Source organism: Chrysochloris asiatica, unplaced genomic scaffold (genome assembly GCF_000296735.1).
Source record: "Chrysochloris asiatica unplaced genomic scaffold, ChrAsi1.0 scaffold00069, whole genome shotgun sequence".
Taxonomy (NCBI): Eukaryota; Metazoa; Chordata; class Mammalia; order Afrosoricida; family Chrysochloridae; genus Chrysochloris; species Chrysochloris asiatica.
In genome coordinates, this window is record NW_006408587.1 from 413,829 (window position 1) to 427,165 (window position 13,337).

At 40.3% G+C, this 13,337-nt stretch overlaps 1 protein-coding gene across 3 annotated transcripts in view; it reads right to left on the minus strand.

Moving 5' to 3' along the window:
* Positions 1 to 521: 521 nt before the first annotated feature.
* The window catches only part of KIAA1958 (KIAA1958 ortholog), a 192,222-nt gene continuing 179,406 nt past the window's right edge, over positions 522 to 13,337 (minus strand). The window contains exon 4 of one of the 3 annotated variants that reach the window (XM_006864667.1): positions 522 to 1,705. In XM_006864667.1, the coding sequence (XP_006864729.1) occupies positions 899 to 1,705 (807 nt within the window). In that variant the 3' untranslated portion in view covers positions 522 to 898. The remainder of the gene's footprint in view (positions 1,706 to 13,337) is intronic. The other 2 variants (XM_006864666.1, XM_006864665.1) reach the window with 2 other exon arrangements.

A 13,337-nucleotide genomic window follows, 5' to 3' on the forward strand; every position in this document is an offset into this window, starting at 1 on the left:
ATTCTAAAACCAAAAACATAATGTTCAAATGAAAATAGCTTCCACGTGGTGCTGAGAAATAAAACTAGGCACTTCTGCTTCTCACGTTTGACGGCAGATTGCTTTTCCAAGGCCCCTCACTCCTGGAAATTCCCTCGTGGTGAAAAAGCCACCTAGTACAGTGGAAACCTTGTTTTCACACACACTCTTCGGTGCATTAATCTTCTCTCATAAAACTGTCTCCATTGACAGCATAGATCAAGTTTCTCTCAAGGTTGAGAACAATCCAAGCAGCTCCTGTCTCCCTAACAGCATGACTGGGTGCAGAGCTCTAAGACCTTCCAGGAAGAAGGCTACTGGCTCGGCGGAACCAAGTTATCCATCAACAAAATACAGAGATGAGTCAAGTGCAATTTTCCTCCTGGAGACAGCTAACATGACTGCCTCTCTCCCTACTTCCCCATTCTGAGTGTAATTCAACAAAGCGTATGTTCTCCATAACATTTGAAAGCTACTAGGCTACTGGGATTTTTTTTTTAATTACTACTTAGCCAGTTTTCTTTTTTTTCCTCCTCTTCTTTCTTCTTTTTCTTTTTTAGAAAACCTGTGCTAAAAAGGCACTAGATAAAATGAATTTCCTCACTCTTGTGAGGAATATACATTGTACACTGTAATCTAACAAAGCTGACAAAACAATTGGATAAAACATGCTCATTATTTAGACTCATTTACTTTCATTTAGAAAACAATCCAAAGCTAAAGGAACAGCAGGCAACAATGACAGAGACCACCTGACCATGAAGTTATTGTCCCCGCTGCCTCCTCAGTGCTCTGGGTTGCTGCTGATCTGGCTGTGACCTCCTGAGAAGGGCTCTCTTCTATCAGGAGGGTAAAGTAGTGGCTGGGGCTCAGGGAAGACTCACTGGTAACAGCTATGGGAGCCCAGCCTCCTGGAGACCTGAGTAAAAGAGACGAAGGTGAAGTTCTCACAGTTTTCCAGCTTGACTTTCTTGGCTAAGTTCGGGACAATTCCCCGTAGAGATCGCAGACCCATCCTCTGCTCCTCATACCACACACTGCCCATGTCTGTGGCCTCCTTCCTGGCAGTAAGGTAGAAGGGGGACTTGGCATCCATTTGGGTGGGAGGCCGGTGGATGTACATGTACTTGTAGAGGAGGCAGTAAGGGCACTGTTTGTGTCCCTTGGAATGTTCATGGTAGATTTTTCCATGACATACTTTTGTGGAAGCACTCCGACTCTCCCGCTTGACGCTGTCTGTCCGGGCAAAGTAGGGCTGGTTTTGGGGGTCTTTGAGCAGCTCGATGTCACCATACATCAGGTCTGCATGCTCCTGCAGCGTCCGCATGTTCAAGTATTGGCTGTTGTATTTGACCACAGTGGACAGCAATGTGATGGGGCTGTCGTCCCCTAGACAGCCGGCCTGCCACATCTCCTCCTCATCTGAAAGGGAAAAGTAGACGATGTTGCGAGAACGGGCACCTGACATCCCTGCCTTACTCAGAACCCACAGCTTCTCCTTGAGTTTCTTAGTGGAAGAACTGAACGTGCTGCTGGTGATGGAAAAACCCACACCTGCATTCTTCAAGATGCGGTCCAGGCCTCGGCGAATGGCATGGAGCGAGGTGGCCAGGAAGTCTGAGCCGTCACTCTTCTTAACGGTGACATAAAAGTTCTCGAGCAGCTCATTCAACTTCACTGCAGGGATCTCAAATGAGACAAACACTGAGGTTATACATTTGAGGACACCCCGACAGCCAGACCCCTCCTTCCTTTTCCTAAAGCTCACTAGGGGCTGTTTTATGGATCAGACTTTTTGTGGTCTCTACAGCATGATATAGTGGAAGGAACAGTGTGGACTTTCAGCTGGAAGATCTGGGTTCCATCCTTGACTCCACTTCATCTCTTTAAACCTCAGTGTTTCAATCAGCAAAGTGGGACAATAGTCAATGCTCTCTCAAAGGATTGTTTTAATGCTTAATGTTGTTGTTGTTGTTAAGGGCTGTTGAGTCGGTTCCGACTCATAGCGACCCTGTATAAGGTTTTTGAGCAGTTGGTGGGTTTGAACTGCTGATCCTACAGTGCCACACCAGGAGCCCAAGGCTAAAATAGTGGAAAAGTAAGTAAACAATAATGAGCACACACACGTGCATGTCTAAAAATATATATTGATATATATATATTTTTTTGCCTTTGTAATTTTTGCTATTCCTTTCAGTAAAAGACCTTTCTTCTCTTTTTAGCAAATTATTTCCCTCCCTCCCCTTCAACAAAAAGGAGCTCTGGTAGCACAGTGGTTATGAATCGGGCTGCTAATCTCAGGGTCAGCAGTTTGAAACTACCAGCAGTTCCGTATGATAAAGATAAGGTTTCTGCTCCCGTAAAGATTTACAGCCTCGGAAACCCCATTCAGGGTCGCGATGAGTCAGAACCGTCTCCACGGAACATAGCCACCTTCAACTAAATTCAACAAACCGGTACAGAATTCCTGAAGTAGACTTATCAAACTCTGAATCACTTTCAAATAAATACCATAATATCTACAGATCATTTTCTACTACTGATCATGGTGTTGTCGGGAAGATGCCCGATACAGTCATTTTGCAACAGCAAGTTAATGCAGCTTGATTTTTACTTGAATTTATCTGAAAAGCACCTGAAATATCTCTGTCTTAATCATTTATGAGGTTTTTAGTATCAATATTAGGAGTCCTGGTGTGGTGCTGTAGGATAAGCACTGGACTGCTCACCAAAGGGTTGGTGGTTCAAACTTATCAGCCGCTCTTTGGAAACCCTATACAGGGTCACTATGAGTCTGAATCCACTGGATGACACTTGACAACAACAACAGTATAAATATTAGTTCAAAGGATATGAAAAACTTATAATGACAGTTGTTGCTGCTGCTGCTGTTGTTAAGTGAAAGACTGTAAGTATTTCAACTCATACTAACCCTGTATAGGGTTTCTAAAGAGTGGCTAGTGGTTTGCAGTCAAGTCTTATACTACAGCACCATACCAGGACTCCATAATGACAGTTGTTGTTGTTGTTAAGTGCTGTTGAAGCAGTTCTGACTCATAGTGACCCTGTATAGGGTTTCCAAGCAGCAGCTGGTGGGTTTGAACAGCCAACCTTGTGGTTCCAAATCCAGTGATTATCCTCCAGTGCCATACTAGGAGCCCATAATGACAATTAGAGAGAACTTACTTGGGTGTAATGGGAGGAGAAGGAAGGTTGGCTGGTAAGAAAGCTTTATTTTCAAGATGGAACTGTAAGAGAGACAGACTTTGTTCAGGCTGTTCAGTCTATGACAACTCACAGCGATCCTACAGGACAGGGTAGAGCTGTCTATAAGGTTCCCAAGGCTGTAATCTTTACAAAAGCCGACCGCCACATCTTTCTCCTGCAGAATGGCCAGTGGATTCAAACCTCTGATCTTTTAGTTAGAAGCAAATGCTTAATCACTGTATCACCAGGTCTCCTTTATTATTATTGTTATTCTTAAGTGCCGTCAAGTCGATTGTGACTCATAGCTACCTTGTCTAGAGCTTCCAGGGAGTGGCTGGTGGATTTGAACCACCGACTTTGTGGTGGGATTGAAAAAGTGATACAGTCATTGTAGGGGTAAGTTTGACAGTGCCTCAGAAAGTTAAATCCAAAATTATCATTGTTGTTGTTAAGTGCCGTTGAGTCGGTTCCAACTTCATGGCAATCCTGTACAGCGTTTCCAAGAAGCTGCTGGTGACCTTAAACTGCTGACCTTGTGGTTCAAACTGACTTTGCAGTCCAGCACATTAACCCATGTGCCATACCGGGACTCCTTATGACCCAGAAATGATCATATGACCCAGAAATTTCACTCTTATGTATACACTTACTTCTCACTTATCAACATGGTTAGGTTCCAAAGCCCAAAAATGGAGTCGGACCACATTAGATGGCAAAATAGAGAATGACTACTTCACTACATAAATGTCAAACCACTGGAGTCATGACCCCACCAAGATGACACATAGCTAAGTCATCACAGCCAGTGGTACTCTTGTATTGCACCTGGGCATTGGTTACTGCCAGATATACGTAGCTAATGTGCAGAATGGTTTGGTAACAGATCTTTTTGCTATTGCTGTGAATGTGAAATGTCGGATGAGAGAGTGGATTAGTGAGGCACAAATGCATATCCAAAAGAACTAAAAACAAGAATAAAAGCAGATACATGAGGAAATTTGTGGGAAATTTTCATTATCTTTCAATTCCTGTTTTCCAAGTTAAAGCTCCTCCTAATTGTACAACAGGAGCTCTGGTAGCACAGTGGTTACGAGTCGGGCTGATAATCTCAAGGTCAGTAGTTCTAAACTACCAGCACTTTCTTGGGAGAAAGATGAAGTTTTCTGCCCCCGTGAAGATTTACAGCCTCAGAAACCCTATGCAGGGTCGCTATGAGTCAGAACCAACTCCTGGCACACCACCACCACCACCACCACCGCCACTAACACTTGTACAACATTTTCATTGCAGCACCATTTATAACAATCAGAAGAAGGACTGGATAAACAAACTGAGGCATATTCATGTTTATATGTACTTGAATAACGAAATATCATTCAGCCATAAAAATAAATGAAGTTCTAAAAAGAAATAAAGAAAATCCCGATGTATGTTACAACATGGATGAACCTTGAAAACATTAAGCTGACTAAAATAAGTCAATCACAAAAGAACTAATATTGTATGGTCCTACTTATATGATATATCTAGAATAGGCTAATGTAGAGAGGTCAAAGTTCATTAACAGTTTTAGGGGTGGGAGGCAGGGAGAAAGGAGAGTTATTGCTTAATAGGAACTGAGTTTTTAAGAGTATTGAAAAAAATTAGAAATGGATAGTGATGATTTTATACAACATGAATATGTTGTTGTTGTAAAGGGCTGTTGACTCAGTTCTGACTCATAGCAACCCTGTATAGGGCTTCCAAGGAGCAGCTGGTGAGTTTGAACTGCCAACTTTGTGGTTCAAACTGACCTCGTGGTCCAGCGCTCATCCTCTAGTGCTGCACTACTTTGTACATGTAAAAAAAGATTGAAATGGCAAAATTTTTTTGTTTTGTTTTATGTATTTTTGTCACCAAAAAAAAAGTCGCCCAGCTGAGCTCAGCCCAGAATACTATGCATTGCACCATAAGCCAATAAAATGAATGTTGCTTTAAACCACTAAGTTTTGGGGTAGTCTGTTACACAACAATAGATAACTGACATAGATGGATTTCTTTAGCCTAATTTGTTCTCTTTGTCTCTGTTCTCCAGCCTCATTGAACTTTTCACCATTCCTAGGAACTGCAAAGCCTTTTCTTATTTCCACGTGTCTGCACATGCTGTGTCCTTACACTGGAATGCATCTGAACAATCTCTATTCACCCTTCCATATCCAGTTCAAATGCTGCTTCCTAGATAAAGGCTTCTCCAGCTTCCTTAAGCAAAGTGATTCTTTCATCTGGATCCCACAGTGTTTAATTTACATTTTTATGACCTCCTTTTCCATGTTTCACAGCCCATATCTATTCTTATTTCTGAGCGGACTGAAAGCTCTCTGAAGACAAGAACTACATCTCATTCATGACTGTTCTTCATACACACTAAGGGGTCTGGAAAACAAAGGACCAAGCCCACTGCTGTCGAGTGGATTCTGACTCATAGTGACCCTAAAGGGCAGAGAGTAGAGTACCCCATAGGATTTTCCATAGCATAGTGATTACGAATCGGACTGCTAATCTCATGGTCAGAAGTTCGAAACTACCAGTTGTTGCAGGGGAGAAAGATGAGGCTTTCTGCTCCAGTGATTTATAACCTTGGAAACCCTGTGCAGGGTTGTTATTGAGTCGGAACCAACTCCACGGCACCTAACAACAACAACTCTTTACAAAAGCAGATGGTCTCATCTAACTCACTGCACCATCAGAGCTCCTGAGAAGGTCTGAAATACATATAATTGGTATTTAGTGAGATGACAAATGTAGGCTGAATTAACTGATAAAATTGAAGTTAGGAAAGCCAAACTGGCTAAGAATGTAAAGCGTTGTGTTTTTTTTTTTTTTCAATTTGCACAGAACACCACAAGGTTCAAAGCAAAATCACACTGAAAGCAACTCCTGAAGAAATATGCAGTTACAAAAATTTGTATTGTTTGCCTGCAAGAAACTGCTTATTCTGGCCCATCTTGCCTCCTGTCTCAGCTTTCTCAGCAGATTGTAATGATTATGCCTCCCAATCACTGACGTCTTCAATCTGTTAAGAAGGCATGGCATGAAAATCATTTCCTTTATTGACTATTTTGAATTGATTTATGATGTCCAACATCCAAAAACCCCTCATGGATCACAAACTTGGCTGTCTGTAAAAATGACCAAAGCTTGGTGATAACTTGGTGATAAAAGTCAGAATAAGAAAAAAACTGACTTTATCTGATAAATCCCATTGTTCTGGAGTCCTGGTGTGGCACTGTAGGATAAGCACTGGATCGCAAAGTCATTTGAATTGCAAAGTCTGTGGTTCAAATGTACCAACCGTTCCTGGGGAACCCTATACAGGGTCACTGTGAGTTGGAACTGACTCGATGGTACTTTAAAACAACAACAAGAGCACCATAATAATCTTTGGCATTTGAAAGAGACGGACTATAAATCCAATAAAACCAAAAGTTACTTTTCTTCAAACTGTGAAAATCTAGTTTGGGGGGAATATGGAGTAGATGAAAGCAGAGAAAATGTTTCTGAACTTCAAGTATTCCTGATAGGAAAACAAAGTGAATTGTGAACTAGCCATTGCAGACAACTAAAACGATTTCATTTTCATATTACCAAATTTCACTGAAGCTTACGATGCTTCATATTCTAATGAGCAAGCCTAAGGAACAGTCATAGAGTTAGCAACCTTGGGGTAGATGGCTCAGCAAGGAGGATAATTTCTCGGAGGAAACATGTAGACCACAACCTGATCATAGTATGAAATTTGCAGCACTTAGATGACACTGTGAACTCTGATTAGATTCCCTGCTTTTCAACTTGAACAAGCACCTACGTTTGAGGTATAGCAGCTGTCAAACTATAATCCAGGGTTGTAAACTCTCTCCTCTGCTGCCAGCTATATATCTATTTTTATAGATGCATCTAGACTAAAATTATCTTGGGTTAAGACTAAGAGAGTGAGATTCAACAGACGGAGCACTAGGCCACAATTTCTTCTTCTTCTTAAACATTGGCCTCTTTCTTCAGAATATGGAATTAAGATTATTTAGTTTTAGTAACTCAATGTGAGTAGATGACAGAAGACTAGTATATATTTTCTCTTGCCTGTTATTTCGCTAGACCGTAAAGGCACTAAAGAAGAAAATATTAGTACTAAAAGTGGGTTTAAGGCACACTCCACTAGACAGTGATAAATGTTCACCATCTGAGATGCTGATACTATCTTAAATTGTGCAAGGTGCAAAAAAATAAAGCTGTTTTCATTGATTCCTGTGTAGAAATGCATAGATTCCCAGTTACAGACAATTGTCTTCATAATAATTTCCCAGTCTGGAAGACGGGCCATCTGGTCTAGGAAAAGTTAAGGTTAGTGGGAATGAGGTAATAGTAATGGGAGTGGGTGGGAATAGGTGATTTTTGGACAACCTGAAGCAAAAGGCCAGAGAAATAGGAAGTTTTAAAGACATCACAAAAAGTATGAAATACTAAAGGCAATGAGGTTAGAAATTTCCCTTTGTTCTAAGAAGACTGAACATGCTTGAGCCTTTCACAGCACGATTGTTGTGAGGATTGGTAATGTTTAACTTAGTGCCTGGAACACCTTCAATCTCAATAAAAGAGAGTTTTTAATACTATACCTACAGAAACAAATTCTGGAGATGCAGAAAGTAATCGAGGGTTTCTAATAAGTTATGACCAGGTTCAGTCTTATAACCTTAGAGACCATAGTGGGAATAACCTACTCAGCCACTGCTTATTCTGAGTCTTCGGACTGATAACTGAAATAATACTGCCAAGTGAGAGATGCTCCTTGGTTTTCTGTCTTCTTCATGGTTCTGGCCAACCATGAACCAGTTGGCTTTCCTATATTTCATACAAGGTGAAGAGAGCTCCCTGCTCTCTTGATTATCCACTTGGCCCTCAGAGTTGCTAAACATCCTACTTTTAAAATTAGAATTTGCTTTTTATGCATGATATATTATTTTAGTTAAAATATATGTAGCTTAGGTATGTTATGAACTACATGTATAATAATAAAATCAACACAAAAAATAAAATAAAATCACCTTAAGGACTAAGCCGTTACTAATATTATTGAAAATACGAACATATTCTTTCTTTATTCAATTCTTCTGACCCCCCCATCCGTCATTGAATAAATGATATTAAATTTGATCACTTCATTTATTTCACCCACAATTCTATCACATATCATGTATTTTTATATATTATGTTTTCACGTTTTGCTTGCTTTTGAGACTTGCAAAATTGCCATCAAAGTGTGTTACTACTTCTAAAACTCACTTTAAGTATGTAATGTTTCACTCTGGTATAATTTCAAATGTAGAAGAACGGTGCAATAGGATAAAGACCTCTTGTATGTCCTGCACCAAGATATGTCAGCTGCTTCCTTTTGAAGCCCCACTTCCTCTAACATTTACATACTTTCTTGGAGAGTACGTTGCAGACACGTCTGCCAGTAAACATTCCAGTGGATTGTTGTTGTCGTAAAGTGCTGTAGAGTCAGTTTTGACTCACAGTGACACTGTATAGGGTTTCCAAGGAGTGGCTGGTGGGTTTGAACTGCCAACCTTGCAGCTCAAACCAACCTTACGGTCCAGTGCTTATCCTACAGTGCCACACCAGGACTCCATATATGAGGTTAAGTCAAAAAAGTATTGCTACAAAATCACAGAACCCTTTATTAAACAAAAGTATCAAAATGTGAAGATACTGCTTCTTGACCCATCTTCCATTTAGGTCTATATTCTTTTGAACGTGGGGTTTCATCTCTTTAACCCTTTCCTGAAGAATTCTGCACTCTTTGATTTACACTATGTCAAAACAGCAATTTTGGCATCCTTAAGGGACTCAAACTGTGCTCCTTTTCAGTGTTCTTTGAGTTTGGGAAACAAAACAAATCTGAAGGGGCAAGACGAGGTCTGTAGGTTGGACTGGTAAGTTTCCCAAGGAAATTCTTCTAAGAAGCCCTTGCTACCTGGAAGAATGAGCAGGCTCATTGTTGTCATGGAAAAAATTCCTGGCCTTTTTGTCACCAACATGTCAGTTTTTCTTATCACTCTATTTTGTTGTTGTTAAGTGGCATTGAGTCGGCTCCAACCCATAGCGACCCTGAATAGGGTTTCCGAAGAGCAGCTGGTGAGCTTGAACCGCCACCCTTGCAGTTCAAATGGCTTTGCAGTCTGGCGCATTAACCCACAGCGCCACACCAGGACTCCCTTTATAAGTCTCCATAATTGTCTGATGTGTTTTGAGAAAACCTATCATGATTACTCCTTGAAATCCCAAGAGAAAGTCACTATAACCTCTCTGCCTTGAATTAACTGACTCAGCAGATGTCCAGATGAATTCAGCTGTTTTGGTTGGACCTCATTTTTCAAGGCACTTTAATGAGACTAAGTACATTACTGAAAGAACTTGTCTGCAGCCGTCCACCAACTGCAGAGATATGTTTAAACTAATTTTGGTTGGCATAAACCCGTGCATAGATGAACTGCAACCCTTGTAGCAATACTTTTTGATTTATTCTTGTAAAGCATGCAAATCACTTTTTCCATTTAACATTATGTTTCTATGGTTTAGCCTCATTGTTGTGGGTGCCTGTAATACTTATTTCCACATTGGTATAATACTCCAAGGATTGGATATATTTATCTACTGCACTGATCACGGATGGATTGTATCAGTTTTTAATTTTTTTTCTGCTATTAAGAATAATGTTCCTTTATTATACCTCCTAGTGCTCACGTGAAAAAGTTTCTCTGGGGTTAATCTCTACAAGTGGAATCACTGGCTCTTGCATATGCTTATATTTAACTTCATAAGGTAGTTCCAAATTATATTAGAAATAGTTGTGTCAATATACAATCTTACCAGGAGCAATTACTATTCTTGCTGCTCTATACCCTCACCCAAACTGATAACAAGAGTTCTTATAGTTTCTGTAATATGTATTACGTGGTATTTCCATGTAGTTTTAATTTACATTTCCTTGATTTCTAACGATTTTGTGCATATTGTTATATGGGTTTTCTATACAGGTTTCCTCTTTTTTTTTTTTTTTTGGTTAAGTACTAATTAGTGAATTTTATTAGCTCGTTTCCTATTTGATTCATTTGGGTTGTGCCATTTGCATTCCGGAGTCCTGGTGTGGCGTTGTGGGTTAATGCGCCAGACTGCAAAGCTGTTTGAACTGAAGGTCGGTGGTTCAAGCTCACCAGCTATTCCTCAGAAACCCTATACAGGGTCGCTGTGGGTTGGAATCGACTCGATGGCACTTAACAACAACAACAACAACATTTGCATTCCGACTAGCAAGGCATAAGCGTTCTGCTTGCTCTACATCTTTACAAAGTCTTATACTGTCAGTCTTTTAATTTTAGCAATTCTTATGGATATCGAGTAATAGCTCATTGTGGTTTTCAGTTTGCATTTCTCTTCTGACTAACTCCAAAGTTTTATTTGTGAACTCCAAAAAGCACGGAATTGTCTACAACTGAAGTAGAGAAGCCTGCACAGGTCAGAGTGGCATGAGAGAGCTATCACCCATCTCATGGCTTCGCCACTGTGTGCACTTGCATATATGAGTGGGGATTTCAAGGGAGAAGTTTTACAGGAGATACATATTTGGGGGTTACCAGCATAATGATCTGACATTAGAAATGATAAGTCTCATTCCACATCCTTTTCTGAATCTGGATGAATTTCAGGTAGTTCACTGTCATTATACTGCTGTAACCGATTTTGAATTATCTGCGTCAAAATTTTACTTGCAAGTGACACTAATGACATTGCTTGGTAATTTCCACCTTCTGTTGTTTCCACCTTTCTTTGGAATGGGTACAAATATGGACTTCTTCCAGCCAGTTGGTTAGGTAACTATCTTCCAAATTTCTTGGCAAAAAGGAGTTGAGTGTTTCTATCATTGTGTCCATTTGTTGAAACATCTCAATTGGTAGTTCATCAATTCCTGGAGCTCTTTTTTTTTCCTAATGCCTTCAATGCAGCCTGGATTTCTTCCTTCAGTACCACTAGTTCTTAATCATATACTACCCTCCTGAAATGGTGATGTCTGGTAGATCTTGGCTGAAAACAGGAAATACCAGAATGATGTTTACCTGTGTTTTACTGGCTATGCTAAAACATTAAACTGTGTGGGATCATGACAAATTATGAATAACATTACTAAGAATGGGAATTTATGAACACTTAATTGTACTTATGCAAAACCTATACATAGACCAAAAGGCAGTTGTCTACACAGAACAAGTGGATACCACCTGGTTTAAAGTCAGGAAAAGTATACATCATAGTTATATCCTTTCACCATACTTATTTAATTTGTATGCTGAGCAAATCATCAGAAAAGTTGGACTATATGAAAAAGAATATGATGACAGGATTAGAGGAAGATTCAGTAACAACCTGCAACATGCAAATGACGATCTTGCTTGTAGAAAGTGAAGAGGCCTTGAAGCACTTACTGATGAAGATCCAAGACTACATACAGCCTTCAGTATGGATTACACTTCCACAGAAAGAAAGCAAAACTCCTCACAACTGGAACAATAAGCAGCATCATGATAAATGGAAAAAAGATTGAATTAATTTACTTGGATCCACAATCAGTGCCCATGGAAGTAGCAGTCAAGAAATCAAATGACTTATTGCACTGGTCAAAGCTGTTGCAAAAGACTTGTTTAAAGTGTTAAACAAAGATGCCAATTTGAAAACTATGTTATGTCTGACTCAAGCTGCGGTCTTAATCTTCTTTTTACCCTAGACCTGTGTAGATTTTATTTTATAATAGTCCATACTATTTTCAATCACCTAATATGCATGAGATAGTCAGACAAAGAATAGGGAAGACCAAAGAACTGATGCCTCTGACTGTAGTACTGGTGAAGAATATCGGATATGCCACAGATTGTCACAAGTACAAACAAATCTGCTTTATAAGTAACAGCCAGAACGCTCCTTCAAAGTGAAGATGGAGAGACTTTGTCTCATGCACTTTGGACATGTTATCAAGAAGGACCAGTTCCTGGAGACACACATCATACTGGGTAAAGTAGAGTGCCATCAAAAAAGAAAACGACCCTCAATGAAATGAACTGATACAGAGGCTACACCAATGAACTCAAACATAGCAGTGATTTTTGTGAGGATGGTACAGGATCGGGCAGTATTTCATTCTGTTGTACGCAGGGTTGCTATGAGTCTTAACTGATTTGATGTCACCTAACAACAAGGTGTGGCACTGTAGGATCAGCACGGGACTGTGAACCACAAACCAGCACTTCAAGCCCTCCAGTTGCTCCTTGGAAACCCTATACAGGGTCACTATAAGTTGGAAACGACACTTAACAACAACATGCCTTCTTGATGAATTGGACCCTTTATTTATTTTTAAATTTCCTTTTTATTCCTGTTAAAAATCATTTGTGTAAGTGTACCTTGTCTGATATTAATAGCCACTCCATTTCTTATGTGTTAAAAAGAAACAAAATGGCACCAACCATCCCTTCCAATGGACGCTCTACCACTCAGCTGGGTTTGATAATTCATTACAATGGCCACACAGAATTCAGGCATCATATTCACAGTTATGGGATTTATTAGGAAAGTTTATAGGTTACAATTCAGAGTCAGAAATGTTCAGGTATAGTTCTTCCAGTCAGCACAACCTATTTTAGGCTCTTGGACAGGCCTCTGCCCTGCTCTACATTACAAAGCAATTCAAGGCTGCTGATAAATACCCACAGGGTATACAGCTCTATCATAAGCTCCAAGGATCAATAAATTGAGTTCCCCCAGTTAAATGCTTGGAGGCACTGTATGCTGCAAGCAAGCCTCCTCCCCAAGGTTATTCAGTTTTATTTGCTCTGTGGGCTGGGAGGCTCACTGCTCTGTCCCGTGTTCTGGCTCTCAGTTCTCCTGTTGCTGTTCCTTTACCACAGCTCTGGCATCACAGCTTTCTTTCTCTGGCACAGAACCCAAGGAGGCAAAATGCACAGAATGCTCAGGGTCCCAAGTATGTGCTCCACTCCTGGCTCTTATCACTCCTGCTTCTGGGAAGG